The sequence below is a fragment of the Zosterops lateralis genome, assembly GCF_965231275.1.
Source record: "Zosterops lateralis genome assembly, chromosome: 6".
Classification (NCBI taxonomy): domain Eukaryota; kingdom Metazoa; phylum Chordata; class Aves; order Passeriformes; family Zosteropidae; genus Zosterops; species Zosterops lateralis.
Genome location: NC_139761.1, coordinates 56,802,588 through 56,822,489, shown reverse-complemented (window position 1 = coordinate 56,822,489; position 19,902 = coordinate 56,802,588). Strand labels below are relative to the sequence as shown.

General features: G+C 67.7%; 4 protein-coding genes across 4 annotated transcripts; all 4 read right to left on the bottom strand.

Moving 5' to 3' along the window:
- Positions 1-401: 401 nt before the first annotated feature.
- On the bottom strand, positions 402-1,766 carry LOC310911056 (serine/threonine-protein kinase pim-1-like; the record flags this gene model as incomplete). The annotated part of the gene is made up of 3 exons (XM_083864234.1): positions 402-531; positions 838-1,014; positions 1,421-1,766. The coding sequence occupies 3 exons, from the start codon at positions 1,764-1,766 to the stop codon at positions 428-430; spliced, it is 627 nt and encodes a 208-aa protein (XP_083720360.1). The 3' UTR covers positions 402-427.
- Positions 1,767-5,668: 3,902 nt separating this feature from the next.
- LOC310911054 (serine/threonine-protein kinase pim-1-like) lies at positions 5,669-7,033 on the bottom strand (the record flags this gene model as incomplete). Its single annotated transcript, XM_083864232.1, has 3 exons — positions 5,669-5,798; positions 6,105-6,281; positions 6,688-7,033. The coding sequence occupies 3 exons, from the start codon at positions 7,031-7,033 to the stop codon at positions 5,695-5,697; spliced, it is 627 nt and encodes a 208-aa protein (XP_083720358.1). The 3' UTR covers positions 5,669-5,694.
- Positions 7,034-10,660: 3,627 nt separating this feature from the next.
- On the bottom strand, positions 10,661-12,300 carry LOC310910116 (serine/threonine-protein kinase pim-1-like; the record flags this gene model as incomplete). Its single annotated transcript, XM_083862571.1, has 3 exons — positions 10,661-11,065; positions 11,372-11,548; positions 11,955-12,300. The coding sequence occupies 3 exons, from the start codon at positions 12,298-12,300 to the stop codon at positions 10,962-10,964; spliced, it is 627 nt and encodes a 208-aa protein (XP_083718697.1). The 3' UTR covers positions 10,661-10,961.
- A 3,902-nt stretch (positions 12,301-16,202) lies between these two features.
- LOC310910350 (serine/threonine-protein kinase pim-1-like) lies at positions 16,203-17,567 on the bottom strand (the record flags this gene model as incomplete). Its single annotated transcript, XM_083862911.1, has 3 exons — positions 16,203-16,332; positions 16,639-16,815; positions 17,222-17,567. The coding sequence occupies 3 exons, from the start codon at positions 17,565-17,567 to the stop codon at positions 16,229-16,231; spliced, it is 627 nt and encodes a 208-aa protein (XP_083719037.1). The 3' UTR covers positions 16,203-16,228.
- Between the last annotated feature and the right edge of the window lie 2,335 nt (positions 17,568-19,902).

Below are 19,902 nucleotides of genomic sequence, written 5' to 3'. Positions count from 1 at the left end.
GCAGAAAGGCCCTGGCACACAGCAGGAACCACGTTTCAGGTCACCAGGAACAGCCTCGCCCTCCCTCCCTCCCTCCCCAGTGCTGCCATGGTTCCCTAGAACGGGAGCTCAAGGCCATTTGAGACCATTTCCACTCCCAGCCGAGCCCCAATGTCCCCTCACGATGGAGCGCCAGGCTGAGCGAGGGGCCGCCATTTTAGGGCAAGCCATGAGGGGCAAGTGGTCACTCCTCGAAGGAGACTGAGGGGAACATTCTGATTCCCCCTTTTCCCAAAAGGTTTCTTTGGCTGAAGTTGCCGACAAGGAGCAGACTTGAGGGCCCGGAATGGGTTGTCGGTTGTTTTATTTTTTTGGTTTCTGGTGGTGTTGTTTCCCGAGTCCTGCGTGGGACGGGGTAACTGGGTGCTGCAGAGGCTCCGGCAAGGCCTCAAAAACGGCTGCCGTGCACCCAGGGGTGGAGCAAGATCTCCTCCAGCGCCGGCCTGTCCGCGGGGTGCTTGGACAAACACCAGCAGATCAGGTGTTGGCACGCTGGACAGGGAGGGAAGGCAGAAAGCGCCGGTCAGTTGCGGAAGGCGCCCGCGGGGCCCGGGCCGTCCTGCCCGTGCTCAGAGCCGCGCCCTGGCCTCCCGACCCGCCCTGCCCTGTGCGGGAGAGCGGCGTGGCGGGACGCGGCCGCCTCCTTCAGCCCCGTGTGCCACCCTGACCCCGTGGGCACGGGCCACCTCCTGCGGCCAGCCCGGGAGGGCAGGTCCCCGCGGAGCCGCCCGGGGCCCGCGCCGGGCTGCTGCGCGTGGCCCTGTGCCCGAGCCTGCCTTCTGGAGGCCGCCTACCCACCTGGAGAGACCTGGCACCCGAAGCAGAGCTGCCCCAAGACGATGTCCCGGTCGTCCCTGAAGGGGAGGCACCCGCACACCATGCCGTACAGCAGCACGCCCAGGGACCAGACGGTGGCCGAGTCGCCGCGGTAGCAGCCGAGGCCGATCCACTCGGGCGGGCTGTAGGCGCGTGTTCCTAGGGGACACGGGCAGTGCTGTCCAGCCGCAGGCCGCCGGCTTCCAGAGCCTGGCGCCGGCCTCCTGCCAGAGGCAGGGGCTGCACCGGCGGCCACAACTTCCCCCCGAGGCCGGCCCACGTCCCCCAGCCAAGCGGCCCCAGCCAGGAAACCGTTGTGCAAGGCAGAGAAGGCCGGCGGAGCAGCCCCAGCCCGTGTGGGGCCTGCCGAGCCCAGGGGCCGGGGCCTGGCTTTTGCGGCCCCCCTCTGTGGGCAGGGCCGGCAGGCGGCTCCTGGGCCAGGGCACGTGCCCCGTGGCACAGGGCGGCCGGCAGGCGGCTGAAGGCCGCACCCCGCGGCCCAGGAGGGAACGGGGCCCTCCCTGCAGCGCCCGGCACCGGGAGCAGGGCCCGGGCTGTGGCTCACCGGCAAAGCGCGTGTAGGCCCGCTCCTGGAGGAAGGTGCCGCAACCGAAGTCGATGAGCTTCAGGTCGCCGCTCTCCGGGTCTACGAGGAGGTTCTCCGGCTTGATGTCCCGGTGCAGAACGCCGCAGGCGGTGCAGTGCCGCACGGCCTCCAGCACCTGGCAGAAAAGCCAGCGCGCCATCTCCTCGCACAGGACCCCCTGCTCCAGCAGGAACTGCAGGAGATCCTGCGACCGCTCCGGACGCTCCATCACCAGCAGGAAGCTGTCAGGCAGCTCGAACCAGTCCAGGAGCTGGATGATGTTGTAGCAGCCGGAGCCCACCCTCTCCATCAGCGCGATCTCCATCGGAACAGGGGTGCCGTCGGGCTGTGAGGAGGAGAAAATGCCTCCGGCAGGCCTGATGCCGCCCTGTGGCTGCCCCCTGCCTGGCATGCCCCCGTGCCCTCTTGGGCAGCCTCCCTGGTGATGGGGATTCCTCCCGCCCGGGGGATGATGCTCGGGCGCCACGCCCCGCTCTGCCCCGCCGGCCCCGCTCACTCACCAGCTCGACCCACTGCAGGACGCTCTCCCTGGCCACGCGTTTGATGGCCACCTGCAAGGCATCCAGACAGGGGGGCTGAGCTCCGGCCCTGCCGCTCCCGGCCCCTGCCCTGCCTCGCACGCCCTGCCCTCCCGTCCCCTGCCCTCTCGGCCACTTACCGGCCTCCCGTCGGAGAGGCGGATGCCCGCAAAAACGGTGCCGAAGCCGCCGCTGCCCAGCTGCGGGCCCAACTGGTACAGCTCCTGCAGCTCCTTCCCTTGCCCTGCGGCCAAGAGCGAGGCATCAGCCTTGCGCCCAGGAACCACCCCCCCGCCCCCCCCGCCCCCGAGTGAAGGAACCCGCCAGCCAAGCGGGCCGGGCCGGCGCGGGCCGCCTCGCTCTGACCTGCTTCCTGCTGCGCGCCGGGCAGCGGCCCCCGCCCTGCAGCCGAGGGGCCGGCGAGCGGCGGTGCTGGGCCGGGGCAGCGCGCACAGGCGGCTGCAGGAGCCGCGCTGCGGCGGGGCAGGGCGGCACCGTTGCCGTCCCCGGCGTCCTGGGCTGCGCTCAGCTCCCGAGGACGGCCGGGGCTACAGCCCGAGGCTTGGCACAGGGGGCTCCCAGGAGCAGCTGCAAAGCAGAGAGGGGGTTTCGAAGCCGTGGCAGCCTGGAAACAGCCGGGGACTAGGCCGCTCTCAGGGGCCCTGGCCTGGCGTGGGGATGCCCCTCAGGAGCCTGAGAGAGCTCCTGAGGAGATCTCACCTGCTATTAGAGAGCCCTTGGAGGTAGTCAAGGGCTCTGCTGGGGCAGCTTCCAGGGCATGGAGGCAGCTCCTCGGTGTCTCGAGGATGGTCTCCACCACCAGGCTGGGGCTGTTGCCAGCTGGCACAGCCGGCACAGCGTCCTGGCAGCTGTGGGATGAGCCCTGCTGGCTCCAGGACGCTTGCTGCTCCAGCAGCTGCTCCTCAGAAGGCTCCCCTGGCTCGGGCTGGGCTCCCGTTTGGCCTCCGCGGCTTCCCCTGGCCACGTCAAGGGGCAGGCTTGTGCCCGGGCTCAGGTTGAAGTCCGTGGGTCCAAGGGAGCCTGGAGACCTGTCCGTAGGCTCTGCACCTTGTGCAGGCTGACAGGTCTCCCTGAGCCTCTGCGAGGGCTGGAGGCTGTCAGAGATGGCAGAGGCTCCTGGCAGGATGGAGGCTCTCTGACAGCCTGAGCTCCCTGCATGGATGGCGGGTGTGCGCTGCTGTGCCATCCTTGCAAGGGTTGAGGCTCTCCCAGCGACGGAGACCGTGGCTGGGAGCAGCCTCTCGGGGGGATGGAGGCTTCTGGAGGAGCCGCAGCAGGGCAGGTGGCCTCGCTTCAGCAGCTCCTCCAGCTCTTTGGACAAGGCCTGCCACATCCCAGAGTAGAGCGGCGCACACGTCCCATGGCCAGCCCGGAGCAGCAGCAGCAGTTCCTGCAGCTCCTGGGCCGCCGCCACGCAGGGCCGGCAGCCGCAGGGGCTGTGCAGGGGGCTCGCGGGACCACGTGGCCGCTTGCCAGGGGCCGCCCGAGGCCTGGGGGACCCGGGAGCCGCAGGGGCTCCCCGGTTCCTCCGTGAGCCCGTGGGCCGGACCCGCGGGCGCTCGGTCGTCTCCCGTGTCCGTGGCTGCCGCCTCCGTGGTTGCCGGTGGCCAAGGGCCCACCCGACAGCCGCAGCGGCCAGCAGCAGGACAAGTGCAGCTAGCAGGACACCGCCGTCACTCATGGCTCCGGCATGCGCTATCGCGGCTGCACTGGCAGCTGCGGGTGCCGGCCCGGCTTTTATAGGCTTGGCGCGGTGATGTCACAGTGCCGTGGCCAGGGCGGCCGTGGGACATCACGGCCCTGCCTCCCGCCAGCGCGCGGGCCCTTTGTGTTGTCACGGCCCCGCCCGCCTCAGGGCTCAGCGGAGCTGGCTCAGCCCTGAAGATGGACGTGGCCAGAAAAAGCCTGGAAGTGGAACCGCAGCTCAGGCTGTTGCAATGGATCCTTTCCTGGAGCGAGTGGTGTCCCATCGGGAACGGTGCCGCTGCCGGCAGTGTCCAAGTGCACGGCTCCCAGGACGCTGCCGCGTTACCGACTGCAAACGCCCACTGCTGTGTGCCTGAGAAGATCCTCCAGAGTCAAAGGGACTTGAAGTTCCTCTGTCTCTGGGGAGCTCCCCTTGAAACACCTGTCCAGGGCTGGAAGCCTTTTTTGTTAGCAGCTCCCTGACTTGTGCAGTGCCTGTGTTCTCAATAAATCGGGATTTGCCAGGGAGCGCTCCTGTTGCTCCCGCTGCTCTGGTTTTGACTGGGATAGATTTCCTTTCTTCCCAAACGCTGCTGGCACCTGTTGGGTTTGGAAGGGGATGCCCTCAATCCAGCTGGGGTGGTTTGGTTTCTGCTGAGCAGGGCTTGCCCTCTTCCAAAGCTTTGGCTGTGTCCCTTGGTACAATGCAATGGCTTTCCGCTGGGAAGGGAGGGATGAGTGTTGAAGGCAGAGGCAAAGAACGCATGAAACACCTGTACCCTTGTCTCTGTCCCTGTTTGTGAGGTGACCTTCCACATCCAGGTAGGGGGCACTGTTATTTTTACAACGTTTTTTTTCCTTTAATGTATTTAAAAACACTGGTTTTCTTGTGCCCCGCATTTCTGGCCCCCCTTCCTCTCCAGCTGAGCTTTCAGCACACCAAATTTGTCCCTTCAGTGGCAAGAAGCGTCTGTGTATTCTTCTCCTGACCTAGATTCCAGTGGGCACACGGCTTCCTTTTGGGTCCTCTTTCCCAGAGAAGATGCCTGTTCAGGCCAGCCAGCCTTCTGCCTCGCCCGTTTGGCTTCCGCCCTTTGGGAATCACCCGCTCCTGTGCCCTTAGGAGGTGATGTCTCCATTAGTGACCAGCACTGGTGGAGGCCAGCGCCTTCCAAAGCATTTTCCCTGGGCACCCTGCTTCCCAGTTCCCTGAGCGGTCTGAAGTCTCCTCTCCTTATGGCCCGAGCTGAGGTTTGGCCGGTCCTTTTCCCCTTGTCAGAGGAAGTCCATTTACGTGGGGTGGCTGTGGCCAATCCGCGCTTGGCTCAGGGCACGTGGGGCTGGGAGAGCGGCCCGGCTCTAGAGGGGCTGAGCTGGAGAGTGCTGAGCTGTGGGGGGCACCCCCCTGAGCTGGGAGGAGGCTCCCTGGGGAGGAAGAAGGGTCTGGCGGGAGCCACGAGGCCCCTGGCCAGGGGACGGCAGCAGGGGACGTGTCCACAGCCGATGCTGTTCGGAAGGAGGCGCGGGAAGGAGGTGGGTGTGGGGCTGAGCTCAGAGAGGGTGATCCCCCAGGCCAGCAGGCAGAAAGGCCCTGGCACACAGCAGGAACCACGTTTCAGGTCACCAGGAACAGCCTCGCCCTCCCTCCCTCCCTCCCCAGTGCTGCCATGGTTCCCTAGAACGGGAGCTCAAGGCCATTTGAGACCATTTCCACTCCCAGCCGAGCCCCAATGTCCCCTCACGATGGAGCGCCAGGCTGAGCGAGGGGCCGCCATTTTAGGGCAAGCCATGAGGGGCAAGTGGTCACTCCTCGAAGGAGACTGAGGGGAACATTCTGATTCCCCCTTTTCCCAAAAGGTTTCTTTGGCTGAAGTTGCCGACAAGGAGCAGACTTGAGGGCCCGGAATGGGTTGTCGGTTGTTTTATTTTTTTGGTTTCTGGTGGTGTTGTTTCCCGAGTCCTGCGTGGGACGGGGTAACTGGGTGCTGCAGAGGCTCCGGCAAGGCCTCAAAAACGGCTGCCGTGCACCCAGGGGTGGAGCAAGATCTCCTCCAGCGCCGGCCTGTCCGCGGGGTGCTTGGACAAACACCAGCAGATCAGGTGTTGGCACGCTGGACAGGGAGGGAAGGCAGAAAGCGCCGGTCAGTTGCGGAAGGCGCCCGCGGGGCCCGGGCCGTCCTGCCCGTGCTCAGAGCCGCGCCCTGGCCTCCCGACCCGCCCTGCCCTGTGCGGGAGAGCGGCGTGGCGGGACGCGGCCGCCTCCTTCAGCCCCGTGTGCCACCCTGACCCCGTGGGCACGGGCCACCTCCTGCGGCCAGCCCGGGAGGGCAGGTCCCCGCGGAGCCGCCCGGGGCCCGCGCCGGGCTGCTGCGCGTGGCCCTGTGCCCGAGCCTGCCTTCTGGAGGCCGCCTACCCACCTGGAGAGACCTGGCACCCGAAGCAGAGCTGCCCCAAGACGATGTCCCGGTCGTCCCTGAAGGGGAGGCACCCGCACACCATGCCGTACAGCAGCACGCCCAGGGACCAGACGGTGGCCGAGTCGCCGCGGTAGCAGCCGAGGCCGATCCACTCGGGCGGGCTGTAGGCGCGTGTTCCTAGGGGACACGGGCAGTGCTGTCCAGCCGCAGGCCGCCGGCTTCCAGAGCCTGGCGCCGGCCTCCTGCCAGAGGCAGGGGCTGCACCGGCGGCCACAACTTCCCCCCGAGGCCGGCCCACGTCCCCCAGCCAAGCGGCCCCAGCCAGGAAACCGTTGTGCAAGGCAGAGAAGGCCGGCGGAGCAGCCCCAGCCCGTGTGGGGCCTGCCGAGCCCAGGGGCCGGGGCCTGGCTTTTGCGGCCCCCCTCTGTGGGCAGGGCCGGCAGGCGGCTCCTGGGCCAGGGCACGTGCCCCGTGGCACAGGGCGGCCGGCAGGCGGCTGAAGGCCGCACCCCGCGGCCCAGGAGGGAACGGGGCCCTCCCTGCAGCGCCCGGCACCGGGAGCAGGGCCCGGGCTGTGGCTCACCGGCAAAGCGCGTGTAGGCCCGCTCCTGGAGGAAGGTGCCGCAACCGAAGTCGATGAGCTTCAGGTCGCCGCTCTCCGGGTCTACGAGGAGGTTCTCCGGCTTGATGTCCCGGTGCAGAACGCCGCAGGCGGTGCAGTGCCGCACGGCCTCCAGCACCTGGCAGAAAAGCCAGCGCGCCATCTCCTCGCACAGGACCCCCTGCTCCAGCAGGAACTGCAGGAGATCCTGCGACCGCTCCGGACGCTCCATCACCAGCAGGAAGCTGTCAGGCAGCTCGAACCAGTCCAGGAGCTGGATGATGTTGTAGCAGCCGGAGCCCACCCTCTCCATCAGCGCGATCTCCATCGGAACAGGGGTGCCGTCGGGCTGTGAGGAGGAGAAAATGCCTCCGGCAGGCCTGATGCCGCCCTGTGGCTGCCCCCTGCCTGGCATGCCCCCGTGCCCTCTTGGGCAGCCTCCCTGGTGATGGGGATTCCTCCCGCCCGGGGGATGATGCTCGGGCGCCACGCCCCGCTCTGCCCCGCCGGCCCCGCTCACTCACCAGCTCGACCCACTGCAGGACGCTCTCCCTGGCCACGCGTTTGATGGCCACCTGCAAGGCATCCAGACAGGGGGGCTGAGCTCCGGCCCTGCCGCTCCCGGCCCCTGCCCTGCCTCGCACGCCCTGCCCTCCCGTCCCCTGCCCTCTCGGCCACTTACCGGCCTCCCGTCGGAGAGGCGGATGCCCGCAAAAACGGTGCCGAAGCCGCCGCTGCCCAGCTGCGGGCCCAACTGGTACAGCTCCTGCAGCTCCTTCCCTTGCCCTGCGGCCAAGAGCGAGGCATCAGCCTTGCGCCCAGGAACCACCCCCCCGCCCCCCCCGCCCCCGAGTGAAGGAACCCGCCAGCCAAGCGGGCCGGGCCGGCGCGGGCCGCCTCGCTCTGACCTGCTTCCTGCTGCGCGCCGGGCAGCGGCCCCCGCCCTGCAGCCGAGGGGCCGGCGAGCGGCGGTGCTGGGCCGGGGCAGCGCGCACAGGCGGCTGCAGGAGCCGCGCTGCGGCGGGGCAGGGCGGCACCGTTGCCGTCCCCGGCGTCCTGGGCTGCGCTCAGCTCCCGAGGACGGCCGGGGCTACAGCCCGAGGCTTGGCACAGGGGGCTCCCAGGAGCAGCTGCAAAGCAGAGAGGGGGTTTCGAAGCCGTGGCAGCCTGGAAACAGCCGGGGACTAGGCCGCTCTCAGGGGCCCTGGCCTGGCGTGGGGATGCCCCTCAGGAGCCTGAGAGAGCTCCTGAGGAGATCTCACCTGCTATTAGAGAGCCCTTGGAGGTAGTCAAGGGCTCTGCTGGGGCAGCTTCCAGGGCATGGAGGCAGCTCCTCGGTGTCTCGAGGATGGTCTCCACCACCAGGCTGGGGCTGTTGCCAGCTGGCACAGCCGGCACAGCGTCCTGGCAGCTGTGGGATGAGCCCTGCTGGCTCCAGGACGCTTGCTGCTCCAGCAGCTGCTCCTCAGAAGGCTCCCCTGGCTCGGGCTGGGCTCCCGTTTGGCCTCCGCGGCTTCCCCTGGCCACGTCAAGGGGCAGGCTTGTGCCCGGGCTCAGGTTGAAGTCCGTGGGTCCAAGGGAGCCTGGAGACCTGTCCGTAGGCTCTGCACCTTGTGCAGGCTGACAGGTCTCCCTGAGCCTCTGCGAGGGCTGGAGGCTGTCAGAGATGGCAGAGGCTCCTGGCAGGATGGAGGCTCTCTGACAGCCTGAGCTCCCTGCATGGATGGCGGGTGTGCGCTGCTGTGCCATCCTTGCAAGGGTTGAGGCTCTCCCAGCGACGGAGACCGTGGCTGGGAGCAGCCTCTCGGGGGGATGGAGGCTTCTGGAGGAGCCGCAGCAGGGCAGGTGGCCTCGCTTCAGCAGCTCCTCCAGCTCTTTGGACAAGGCCTGCCACATCCCAGAGTAGAGCGGCGCACACGTCCCATGGCCAGCCCGGAGCAGCAGCAGCAGTTCCTGCAGCTCCTGGGCCGCCGCCACGCAGGGCCGGCAGCCGCAGGGGCTGTGCAGGGGGCTCGCGGGACCACGTGGCCGCTTGCCAGGGGCCGCCCGAGGCCTGGGGGACCCGGGAGCCGCAGGGGCTCCCCGGTTCCTCCGTGAGCCCGTGGGCCGGACCCGCGGGCGCTCGGTCGTCTCCCGTGTCCGTGGCTGCCGCCTCCGTGGTTGCCGGTGGCCAAGGGCCCACCCGACAGCCGCAGCGGCCAGCAGCAGGACAAGTGCAGCTAGCAGGACACCGCCGTCACTCATGGCTCCGGCATGCGCTATCGCGGCTGCACTGGCAGCTGCGGGTGCCGGCCCGGCTTTTATAGGCTTGGCGCGGTGATGTCACAGTGCCGTGGCCAGGGCGGCCGTGGGACATCACGGCCCTGCCTCCCGCCAGCGCGCGGGCCCTTTGTGTTGTCACGGCCCCGCCCGCCTCAGGGCTCAGCGGAGCTGGCTCAGCCCTGAAGATGGACGTGGCCAGAAAAAGCCTGGAAGTGGAACCGCAGCTCAGGCTGTTGCAATGGATCCTTTCCTGGAGCGAGTGGTGTCCCATCGGGAACGGTGCCGCTGCCGGCAGTGTCCAAGTGCACGGCTCCCAGGACGCTGCCGCGTTACCGACTGCAAACGCCCACTGCTGTGTGCCTGAGAAGATCCTCCAGAGTCAAAGGGACTTGAAGTTCCTCTGTCTCTGGGGAGCTCCCCTTGAAACACCTGTCCAGGGCTGGAAGCCTTTTTTGTTAGCAGCTCCCTGACTTGTGCAGTGCCTGTGTTCTCAATAAATCGGGATTTGCCAGGGAGCGCTCCTGTTGCTCCCGCTGCTCTGGTTTTGACTGGGATAGATTTCCTTTCTTCCCAAACGCTGCTGGCACCTGTTGGGTTTGGAAGGGGATGCCCTCAATCCAGCTGGGGTGGTTTGGTTTCTGCTGAGCAGGGCTTGCCCTCTTCCAAAGCTTTGGCTGTGTCCCTTGGTACAATGCAATGGCTTTCCGCTGGGAAGGGAGGGATGAGTGTTGAAGGCAGAGGCAAAGAACGCATGAAACACCTGTACCCTTGTCTCTGTCCCTGTTTGTGAGGTGACCTTCCACATCCAGGTAGGGGGCACTGTTATTTTTACAACGTTTTTTTTCCTTTAATGTATTTAAAAACACTGGTTTTCTTGTGCCCCGCATTTCTGGCCCCCCTTCCTCTCCAGCTGAGCTTTCAGCACACCAAATTTGTCCCTTCAGTGGCAAGAAGCGTCTGTGTATTCTTCTCCTGACCTAGATTCCAGTGGGCACACGGCTTCCTTTTGGGTCCTCTTTCCCAGAGAAGATGCCTGTTCAGGCCAGCCAGCCTTCTGCCTCGCCCGTTTGGCTTCCGCCCTTTGGGAATCACCCGCTCCTGTGCCCTTAGGAGGTGATGTCTCCATTAGTGACCAGCACTGGTGGAGGCCAGCGCCTTCCAAAGCATTTTCCCTGGGCACCCTGCTTCCCAGTTCCCTGAGCGGTCTGAAGTCTCCTCTCCTTATGGCCCGAGCTGAGGTTTGGCCGGTCCTTTTCCCCTTGTCAGAGGAAGTCCATTTACGTGGGGTGGCTGTGGCCAATCCGCGCTTGGCTCAGGGCACGTGGGGCTCGGAGAGCGGCCCGGCTCTAGAGGGGCTGAGCTGGAGAGTGCTGAGCTGTGGGGGGCACCCCCCTGAGCTGGGAGGAGGCTCCCTGGGGAGGAAGAAGGGTCTGGCGGGAGCCACGAGGCCCCTGGCCAGGGGACGGCAGCAGGGGACGTGTCCACAGCCGATGCTGTTCGGAAGGAGGCGCGGGAAGGAGGTGGGTGTGGGGCTGAGCTCAGAGAGGGTGATCCCCCAGGCCAGCAGGCAGAAAGGCCCTGGCACACAGCAGGAACCACGTTTCAGGTCACCAGGAACAGCCTCGCCCTCCCTCCCTCCCTCCCCAGTGCTGCCATGGTTCCCTAGAACGGGAGCTCAAGGCCATTTGAGACCATTTCCACTCCCAGCCGAGCCCCAATGTCCCCTCACGATGGAGCGCCAGGCTGAGCGAGGGGCCGCCATTTTAGGGCAAGCCATGAGGGGCAAGTGGTCACTCCTCGAAGGAGACTGAGGGGAGCACTCTGATTCCCCCTTTTCCCAAAAGGTTTCTTTGGCTGAAGTTGCCGACAAGGAGCAGACTTGAGGGCCCGGAATGGGTTGGCGGTTGTTTTATTTTTTTGGTTTCTGGTGGTGTTGTTTCCCGAGTCCTGCGTGGGACGGGGTAACTGGGTGCTGCAGAGGCTCCGGCAAGGCCTCAAAAACGGCTGCCGTGCACCCAGGGGTGGAGCAAGATCTCCTCCAGCGCCGGCCTGTCCGCGGGGTGCTTGGACAAACACCAGCAGATCAGGTGTTGGCACGCTGGACAGGGAGGGAAGGCAGAAAGCGCCGGTCAGTTGCGGAAGGCGCCCGCGGGGCCCGGGCCGTCCTGCCCGTGCTCAGAGCCGCGCCCTGGCCTCCCGACCCGCCCTGCCCTGTGCGGGAGAGCGGCGTGGCGGGACGCGGCCGCCTCCTTCAGCCCCGTGTGCCACCCTGACCCCGTGGGCACGGGCCACCTCCTGCGGCCAGCCCGGGAGGGCAGGTCCCCGCGGAGCCGCCCGGGGCCCGCGCCGGGCTGCTGCGCGCGGCCCTGTGCCCGAGCCTGCCTTCTGGAGGCCGCCTACCCACCTGGAGAGACCTGGCACCCGAAGCAGAGCTGCCCCAAGACGATGTCCCGGTCGTCCCTGAAGGGGAGGCACCCGCACACCATGCCGTACAGCAGCACGCCCAGGGACCAGACGGTGGCCGAGTCGCCGCGGTAGCAGCCGAGGCCGATCCACTCGGGCGGGCTGTAGGCGCGTGTTCCTAGGGGACACGGGCAGTGCTGTCCAGCCGCAGGCCGCCGGCTTCCAGAGCCTGGCGCCGGCCTCCTGCCAGAGGCAGGGGCTGCACCGGCGGCCACAACTTCCCCCCGAGGCCGGCCCACGTCCCCCAGCCAAGCGGCCCCAGCCAGGAAACCGTTGTGCAAGGCAGAGAAGGCCGGCGGAGCAGCCCCAGCCCGTGTGGGGCCTGCCGAGCCCAGGGGCCGGGGCCTGGCTTTTGCGGCCCCCCTCTGTGGGCAGGGCCGGCAGGCGGCTCCTGGGCCAGGGCACGTGCCCCGTGGCACAGGGCGGCCGGCAGGCGGCTGAAGGCCGCACCCCGCGGCCCAGGAGGGAACGGGGCCCTCCCTGCAGCGCCCGGCACCGGGAGCAGGGCCCGGGCTGTGGCTCACCGGCAAAGCGCGTGTAGGCCCGCTCCTGGAGGAAGGTGCCGCAACCGAAGTCGATGAGCTTCAGGTCGCCGCTCTCCGGGTCTACGAGGAGGTTCTCCGGCTTGATGTCCCGGTGCAGAACGCCGCAGGCGGTGCAGTGCCGCACGGCCTCCAGCACCTGGCAGAAAAGCCAGCGCGCCATCTCCTCGCACAGGACCCCCTGCTCCAGCAGGAACTGCAGGAGATCCTGCGACCGCTCCGGACGCTCCATCACCAGCAGGAAGCTGTCAGGCAGCTCGAACCAGTCCAGGAGCTGGATGATGTTGTAGCAGCCGGAGCCCACCCTCTCCATCAGCGCGATCTCCATCGGAACAGGGGTGCCGTCGGGCTGTGAGGAGGAGAAAATGCCTCCGGCAGGCCTGATGCCGCCCTGTGGCTGCCCCCTGCCTGGCATGCCCCCGTGCCCTCTTGGGCAGCCTCCCTGGTGATGGGGATTCCTCCCGCCCGGGGGATGATGCTCGGGCGCCACGCCCCGCTCTGCCCCGCCGGCCCCGCTCACTCACCAGCTCGACCCACTGCAGGACGCTCTCCCTGGCCACGCGTTTGATGGCCACCTGCAAGGCATCCAGACAGGGGGGCTGAGCTCCGGCCCTGCCGCTCCCGGCCCCTGCCCTGCCTCGCACGCCCTGCCCTCCCGTCCCCTGCCCTCTCGGCCACTTACCGGCCTCCCGTCGGAGAGGCGGATGCCCGCAAAAACGGTGCCGAAGCCGCCGCTGCCCAGCTGCGGGCCCAACTGGTACAGCTCCTGCAGCTCCTTCCCTTGCCCTGCGGCCAAGAGCGAGGCATCAGCCTTGCGCCCAGGAACCACCCCCCCGCCCCCCCCGCCCCCGAGTGAAGGAACCCGCCAGCCAAGCGGGCCGGGCCGGCGCGGGCCGCCTCGCTCTGACCTGCTTCCTGCTGCGCGCCGGGCAGCGGCCCCCGCCCTGCAGCCGAGGGGCCGGCGAGCGGCGGTGCTGGGCCGGGGCAGCGCGCACAGGCGGCTGCAGGAGCCGCGCTGCGGCGGGGCAGGGCGGCACCGTTGCCGTCCCCGGCGTCCTGGGCTGCGCTCAGCTCCCGAGGACGGCCGGGGCTACAGCCCGAGGCTTGGCACAGGGGGCTCCCAGGAGCAGCTGCAAAGCAGAGAGGGGGTTTCGAAGCCGTGGCAGCCTGGAAACAGCCGGGGACTAGGCCGCTCTCAGGGGCCCTGGCCTGGCGTGGGGATGCCCCTCAGGAGCCTGAGAGAGCTCCTGAGGAGATCTCACCTGCTATTAGAGAGCCCTTGGAGGTAGTCAAGGGCTCTGCTGGGGCAGCTTCCAGGGGATGGAGGCAGCTCCTCGGTGTCTCGAGGATGGTCTCCACCACCAGGCTGGGGCTGTTGCCAGCTGGCACAGCCGGCACAGCGTCCTGGCAGCTGTGGGATGAGCCCTGCTGGCTCCAGGACGCTTGCTGCTCCAGCAGCTGCTCCTCAGAAGGCTCCCCTGGCTCGGGCTGGGCTCCCGTTTGGCCTCCGCGGCTTCCCCTGGCCACGTCAAGGGGCAGGCTTGTGCCCGGGCTCAGGTTGAAGTCCGTGGGTCCAAGGGAGCCTGGAGACCTGTCCGTAGGCTCTGCACCTTGTGCAGGCTGACAGGTCTCCCTGAGCCTCTGCGAGGGCTGGAGGCTGTCAGAGATGGCAGAGGCTCCTGGCAGGATGGAGGCTCTCTGACAGCCTGAGCTCCCTGCATGGATGGCGGGTGTGCGCTGCTGTGCCATCCTTGCAAGGGTTGAGGCTCTCCCAGCGACGGAGACCGTGGCTGGGAGCAGCCTCTCGGGGGGATGGAGGCTTCTGGAGGAGCCGCAGCAGGGCAGGTGGCCTCGCTTCAGCAGCTCCTCCAGCTCTTTGGACAAGGCCTGCCACATCCCAGAGTAGAGCGGCGCACACGTCCCATGGCCAGCCCGGAGCAGCAGCAGCAGTTCCTGCAGCTCCTGGGCCGCCGCCACGCAGGGCCGGCAGCCGCAGGGGCTGTGCAGGGGGCTCGCGGGACCACGTGGCCGCTTGCCAGGGGCCGCCCGAGGCCTGGGGGACCCGGGAGCCGCAGGGGCTCCCCGGTTCCTCCGTGAGCCCGTGGGCCGGACCCGCGGGCGCTCGGTCGTCTCCCGTGTCCGTGGCTGCCGCCTCCGTGGTTGCCGGTGGCCAAGGGCCCACCCGACAGCCGCAGCGGCCAGCAGCAGGACAAGTGCAGCTAGCAGGACACCGCCGTCACTCATGGCTCCGGCATGCGCTATCGCGGCTGCACTGGCAGCTGCGGGTGCCGGCCCGGCTTTTATAGGCTTGGCGCGGTGATGTCACAGTGCCGTGGCCAGGGCGGCCGTGGGACATCACGGCCCTGCCTCCCGCCAGCGCGCGGGCCCTTTGTGTTGTCACGGCCCCGCCCGCCTCAGGGCTCAGCGGAGCTGGCTCAGCCCTGAAGATGGACGTGGCCAGAAAAAGCCTGGAAGTGGAACCGCAGCTCAGGCTGTTGCAATGGATCCTTTCCTGGAGCGAGTGGTGTCCCATCGGGAACGGTGCCGCTGCCGGCAGTGTCCAAGTGCACGGCTCCCAGGACGCTGCCGCGTTACCGACTGCAAACGCCCACTGCTGTGTGCCTGAGAAGATCCTCCAGAGTCAAAGGGACTTGAAGTTCCTCTGTCTCTGGGGAGCTCCCCTTGAAACACCTGTCCAGGGCTGGAAGCCTTTTTTGTTAGCAGCTCCCTGACTTGTGCAGTGCCTGTGTTCTCAATAAATCGGGATTTGCCAGGGAGCGCTCCTGGTGCTCCCGCTGCTCTGGTTTTGACTGGGATAGATTTCCTTTCTTCCCAAACGCTGCTGGCACCTGTTGGGTTTGGAAGGGGATGCCCTCAATCCAGCTGGGGTGGTTTGGTTTCTGCTGAGCAGGGCTTGCCCTCTTCCAAAGCTTTGGCTGTGTCCCTTGGTACAATGCAATGGCTTTCCGCTGGGAAGGGAGGGATGAGTGTTGAAGGCAGAGGCAAAGAACGCATGAAACACCTGTACCCTTGTCTCTGTCCCTGTTTGTGAGGTGACCTTCCACATCCAGGTAGGGGGCACTGTTATTTTTACAACGTTTTTTTTCCTTTAATGTATTTAAAAACACTGGTTTTCTTGTGCCCCGCATTTCTGGCCCCCCTTCCTCTCCAGCTGAGCTTTCAGCACACCAAATTTGTCCCTTCAGTGGCAAGAAGCGTCTGTGTATTCTTCTCCTGACCTAGATTCCAGTGGGCACACGGCTTCCTTTTGGGTCCTCTTTCCCAGAGAAGATGCCTGTTCAGGCCAGCCAGCCTTCTGCCTCGCCCGTTTGGCTTCCGCCCTTTGGGAATCACCCACTCCTGTGCCCTTAGGAGGTGATGTCTCCATTAGTGACCAGCACTGGTGGAGGCCAGCGCCTTCCAAAGCATTTTCCCTGGGCACCCTGCTTCCCAGTTCCCTGAGCGGTCTGAAGTCTCCTCTCCTTATGGCCCGAGCTGAGGTTTGGCCGGTCCTTTTCCCCTTGTCAGAGGAAGTCCATTTACGTGGGGTGGCTGTGGCCAATCCGCGCTTGGCTCAGGGCACGTGGGGCTCGGAGAGCGGCCCGGCTCTAGAGGGGCTGAGCTGGAGAGTGCTGAGCTGTGGGGGGCACCCCCCTGAGCTGGGAGGAGGCTCCCTGGGGAGGAAGAAGGGTCTGGCGGGAGCCACGAGGCCCCTGGCCAGGGGACGGCAGCAGGGGACGTGTCCACAGCCGATGCTGTTCGGAAGGAGGCGCGGGAAGGAGGTGGGTGTGGGGCTGAGCTCAGAGAGGGTGATCCCCCAGGCCAGCAGGCAGAAAGGCCCTGGCACACAGCAGGAACCACGTTTCAGGTCACCAGGAACAGCCTCGCCCTCCCTCCCTCCCTCCCCAGTGCTGCCATGGTTCCCTAGAACGGGAGCTCAAGGCCATTTGAGACCATTTCCACTCCCAGCCGAGCCCCAATGTCCCCTCACGATGGAGCGCCAGGCTGAGCGAGGGGCCGCCATTTTAGGGCAAGCCATGAGGGGCAAGTGGTCACTCCTCGAAGGAGACTGAGGGGAACATTCTGATTCCCCCTTTTCCCAAAAGGTTTCTTTGGCTGAAGTTGCCGACAAGGAGCAGACTTGAGGGCCCGGAATGGGTTGTCGGTTGTTTTATTTTTTTGGTTTCTGGTGGTGTTGTTTCCCGAGTCCTGCGTGGGACGGGGTAACTGGGTGCTGCAGAGGCTCCGGCAAGGCCTCAAAAACGGCTGCCGTGCACCCAGGGGTGGAGCAAGATCTCCTCCAGCGCCGGCCTGTCCGCGGGGTGCTTGGACAAACACCAGCAGATCAGGTGTTGGCACGCTGGACAGGGAGGGAAGGCAGAAAGCGCCGGTCAGTTGCGGAAGGCGCCCGCGGGGCCCGGGCCGTCCTGCCCGTGCTCAGAGCCGCGCCCTGGCCTCCCGACCCGCCCTGCCCTGTGCGGGAGAGCGGCGTGGCGGGACGCGGCCGCCTCCTTCAGCCCCGTGTGCCACCCTGACCCCGTGGGCACGGGCCACCTCCTGCGGCCAGCCCGGGAGGGCAGGTCCCCGCGGAGCCGCCCGGGGCCCGCGCCGGGCTGCTGCGCGCGGCCCTGTGCCCGAGCCTGCCTTCTGGAGGCCGCCTACCCACCTGGAGAGACCTGGCACCCGAAGCAGAGCTGCCCCAAGACGATGTCCCGGTCGTCCCTGAAGGGGAGGCACCCGCACACCATGCCGTACAGCAGCACGCCCAGGGACCAGACGGTGGCCGAGTCGCCGCGGTAGCAGCCGAGGCCGATCCACTCGGGCGGGCTGTAGGCGCGTGTTCCTAGGGGACACGGGCAGTGCTGTCCAGCCGCAGGCCGCCGGCTTCCAGAGCCTGGCGCCGGCCTCCTGCCAGAGGCAGGGGCTGCACCGGCGGCCACAACTTCCCCCCGAGGCCGGCCCACGTCCCCCAGCCAAGCGGCCCCAGCCAGGAAACCGTTGTGCAAGGCAGAGAAGGCCGGCGGAGCAGCCCCAGCCCGTGTGGGGCCTGCCGAGCCCAGGGGCCGGGGCCTGGCTTTTGCGGCCCCCCTCTGTGGGCAGGGCCGGCAGGCGGCTCCTGGGCCAGGGCACGTGCCCCGTGGCACAGGGCGGCCGGCAGGCGGCTGAAGGCCGCACCCCGCGGCCCAGGAGGGAACGGGGCCCTCCCTGCAGCGCCCGGCACCGGGAGCAGGGCCCGGGCTGTGGCTCACCGGCAAAGCGCGTGTAGGCCCGCTCCTGGAGGAAGGTGCCGCAACCGAAGTCGATGAGCTTCAGGTCGCCGCTCTCCGGGTCTACGAGGAGGTTCTCCGGCTTGATGTCCCGGTGCAGAACGCCGCAGGCGGTGCAGTGCCGCACGGCCTCCAGCACCTGGCAGAAAAGCCAGCGCGCCATCTCCTCGCACAGGACCCCCTGCTCCAGCAGGAACTGCAGGAGATCCTGCGACCGCTCCGGACGCTCCATCACCAGCAGGAAGCTGTCAGGCAGCTCGAACCAGTCCAGGAGCTGGATGATGTTGTAGCAGCCGGAGCCCACCCTCTCCATCAGCGCGATCTCCATCGGAACAGGGGTGCCGTCGGGCTGTGAGGAGGAGAAAATGCCTCCGGCAGGCCTGATGCCGCCCTGTGGCTGCCCCCTGCCTGGCATGCCCCCGTGCCCTCTTGGGCAGCCTCCCTGGTGATGGGGATTCCTCCCGCCCGGGGGATGATGCTCGGGCGCCACGCCCCGCTCTGCCCCGCCGGCCCCGCTCACTCACCAGCTCGACCCACTGCAGGACGCTCTCCCTGGCCACGCGTTTGATGGCCACCTGCAAGGCATCCAGACAGGGGGGCTGAGCTCCGGCCCTGCCGCTCCCGGCCCCTGCCCTGCCTCGCACGCCCTGCCCTCCCGTCCCCTGCCCTCTCGGCCACTTACCGGCCTCCCGTCGGAGAGGCGGATGCCCGCAAAAACGGTGCCGAAGCCGCCGCTGCCCAGCTGCGGGCCCAACTGGTACAGCTCCTGCAGCTCCTTCCCTTGCCCTGCGGCCAAGAGCGAGGCATCAGCCTTGCGCCCAGGAACCACCCCCCCGCCCCCCCCGCCCCCGAGTGAAGGAACCCGCCAGCCAAGCGGGCCGGGCCGGCGCGGGCCGCCTCGCTCTGACCTGCTTCCTGCTGCGCGCCGGGCAGCGGCCCCCGCCCTGCAGCCGAGGGGCCGGCGAGCGGCGGTGCTGGGCCGGGGCAGCGCGCACAGGCGGCTGCAGGAGCCGCGCTGCGGCGGGGCAGGGCGGCACCGTTGCCGTCCCCGGCGTCCTGGGCTGCGCTCAGCTCCCGAGGACGGCCGGGGCTACAGCCCGAGGCTTGGCACAGGGGGCTCCCAGGAGCAGCTGCAAAGCAGAGAGGGGGTTTCGAAGCCGTGGCAGCCTGGAAACAGCCGGGGACTAGGCCGCTCTCAGGGGCCCTGGCCTGGCGTGGGGATGCCCCTCAGGAGCCTGAGAGAGCTCCTGAGGAGATCTCACCTGCTATTAGAGAGCCCTTGGAGGTAGTCAAGGGCTCTGCTGGGGCAGCTTCCAGGGGATGGAGGCAGCTCCTCGGTGTCTCGAGGATGGTCTCCACCACCAGGCTGGGGCTGTTGCCAGCTGGCACAGCCGGCACAGCGTCCTGGCAGCTGTGGGATGAGCCCTGCTGGCTCCAGGACGCTTGCTGCTCCAGCAGCTGCTCCTCAGAAGGCTCCCCTGGCTCGGGCTGGGCTCCCGTTTGGCCTCCGCGGCTTCCCCTGGCCACGTCAAGGGGCAGGCTTGTGCCCGGGCTCAGGTTGAAGTCCGTGGGTCCAAGGGAGCCTGGAGACCTGTCCGTAGGCTCTGCACCTTGTGCAGGCTGACAGGTCTCCCTGAGCCTCTGCGAGGGCTGGAGGCTGTCAGAGATGGCAGAGGCTCCTGGCAGGATGGAGGCTCTCTGACAGCCTGAGCTCCCTGCATGGATGGCGGGTGTGCGCTGCTGTGCCATCCTTGCAAGGGTTGAGGCTCTCCCAGCGACGGAGACCGTGGCTGGGAGCAGCCTCTCGGGGGGATGGAGGCTTCTGGAGGAGCCGCAGCAGGGCAGGTGGCCTCGCTTCAGCAGCTCCTCCAGCTCTTTGGACAAGGCCTGCCACATCCCAGAGTAGAGCGGCGCACACGTCCCATGGCCAGCCCGGAGCAGCAGCAGCAGTTCCTGCAGCTCCTGGGCCGCCGCCACGCAGGGCCGGCAGCCGCAGGGGCTGTGCAGGGGGCTCGCGGGACCACGTGGCCGCTTGCCAGGGGCCGCCCGAGGCCTGGGGGACCCGGGAGCCGCAGGGGCTCCCCGGTTCCTCCGTGAGCCCGTGGGCCGGACCCGCGGGCGCTTGGTCGTCTCCCGTGTCCGTGGCTGCCGCCTCCGTGGTTGCCGGTGGCCAAGGGCCCACCCGACAGCCGCAGCGGCCAGCAGCAGGACAAGTGCAGCTAGCAGGACACCGCCGTCACTCATGGCTCCGGCATGCGCTATCGCGGCTGCACTGGCAGCTGCGGGTGCCGGCCCGGCTTTTATAGGCTTGGCGCGGTGATGTCACAGTGCCGTGGCCAGGGCGGCCGTGGGACATCACGGCCCTGCCTCCCGCCAGCGCGCGGGCCCTTTGTGTTGTCACGGCCCCGCCCGCCTCAGGGCTCAGCGGAGCTGGCTCAGCCCTGAAGATGGACGTGGCCAGAAAAAGCCTGGAAGTGGAACCGCAGCTCAGGCTGTTGCAATGGATCCTTTCCTGGAGCGAGTGGTGTCCCATCGGGAACGGTGCCGCTGCCGGCAGTGTCCAAGTGCACGGCTCCCAGGACGCTGCCGCGTTACCGACTGCAAACGCCCACTGCTGTGTGCCTGAGAAGATCCTCCAGAGTCAAAGGGACTTGAAGTTCCTC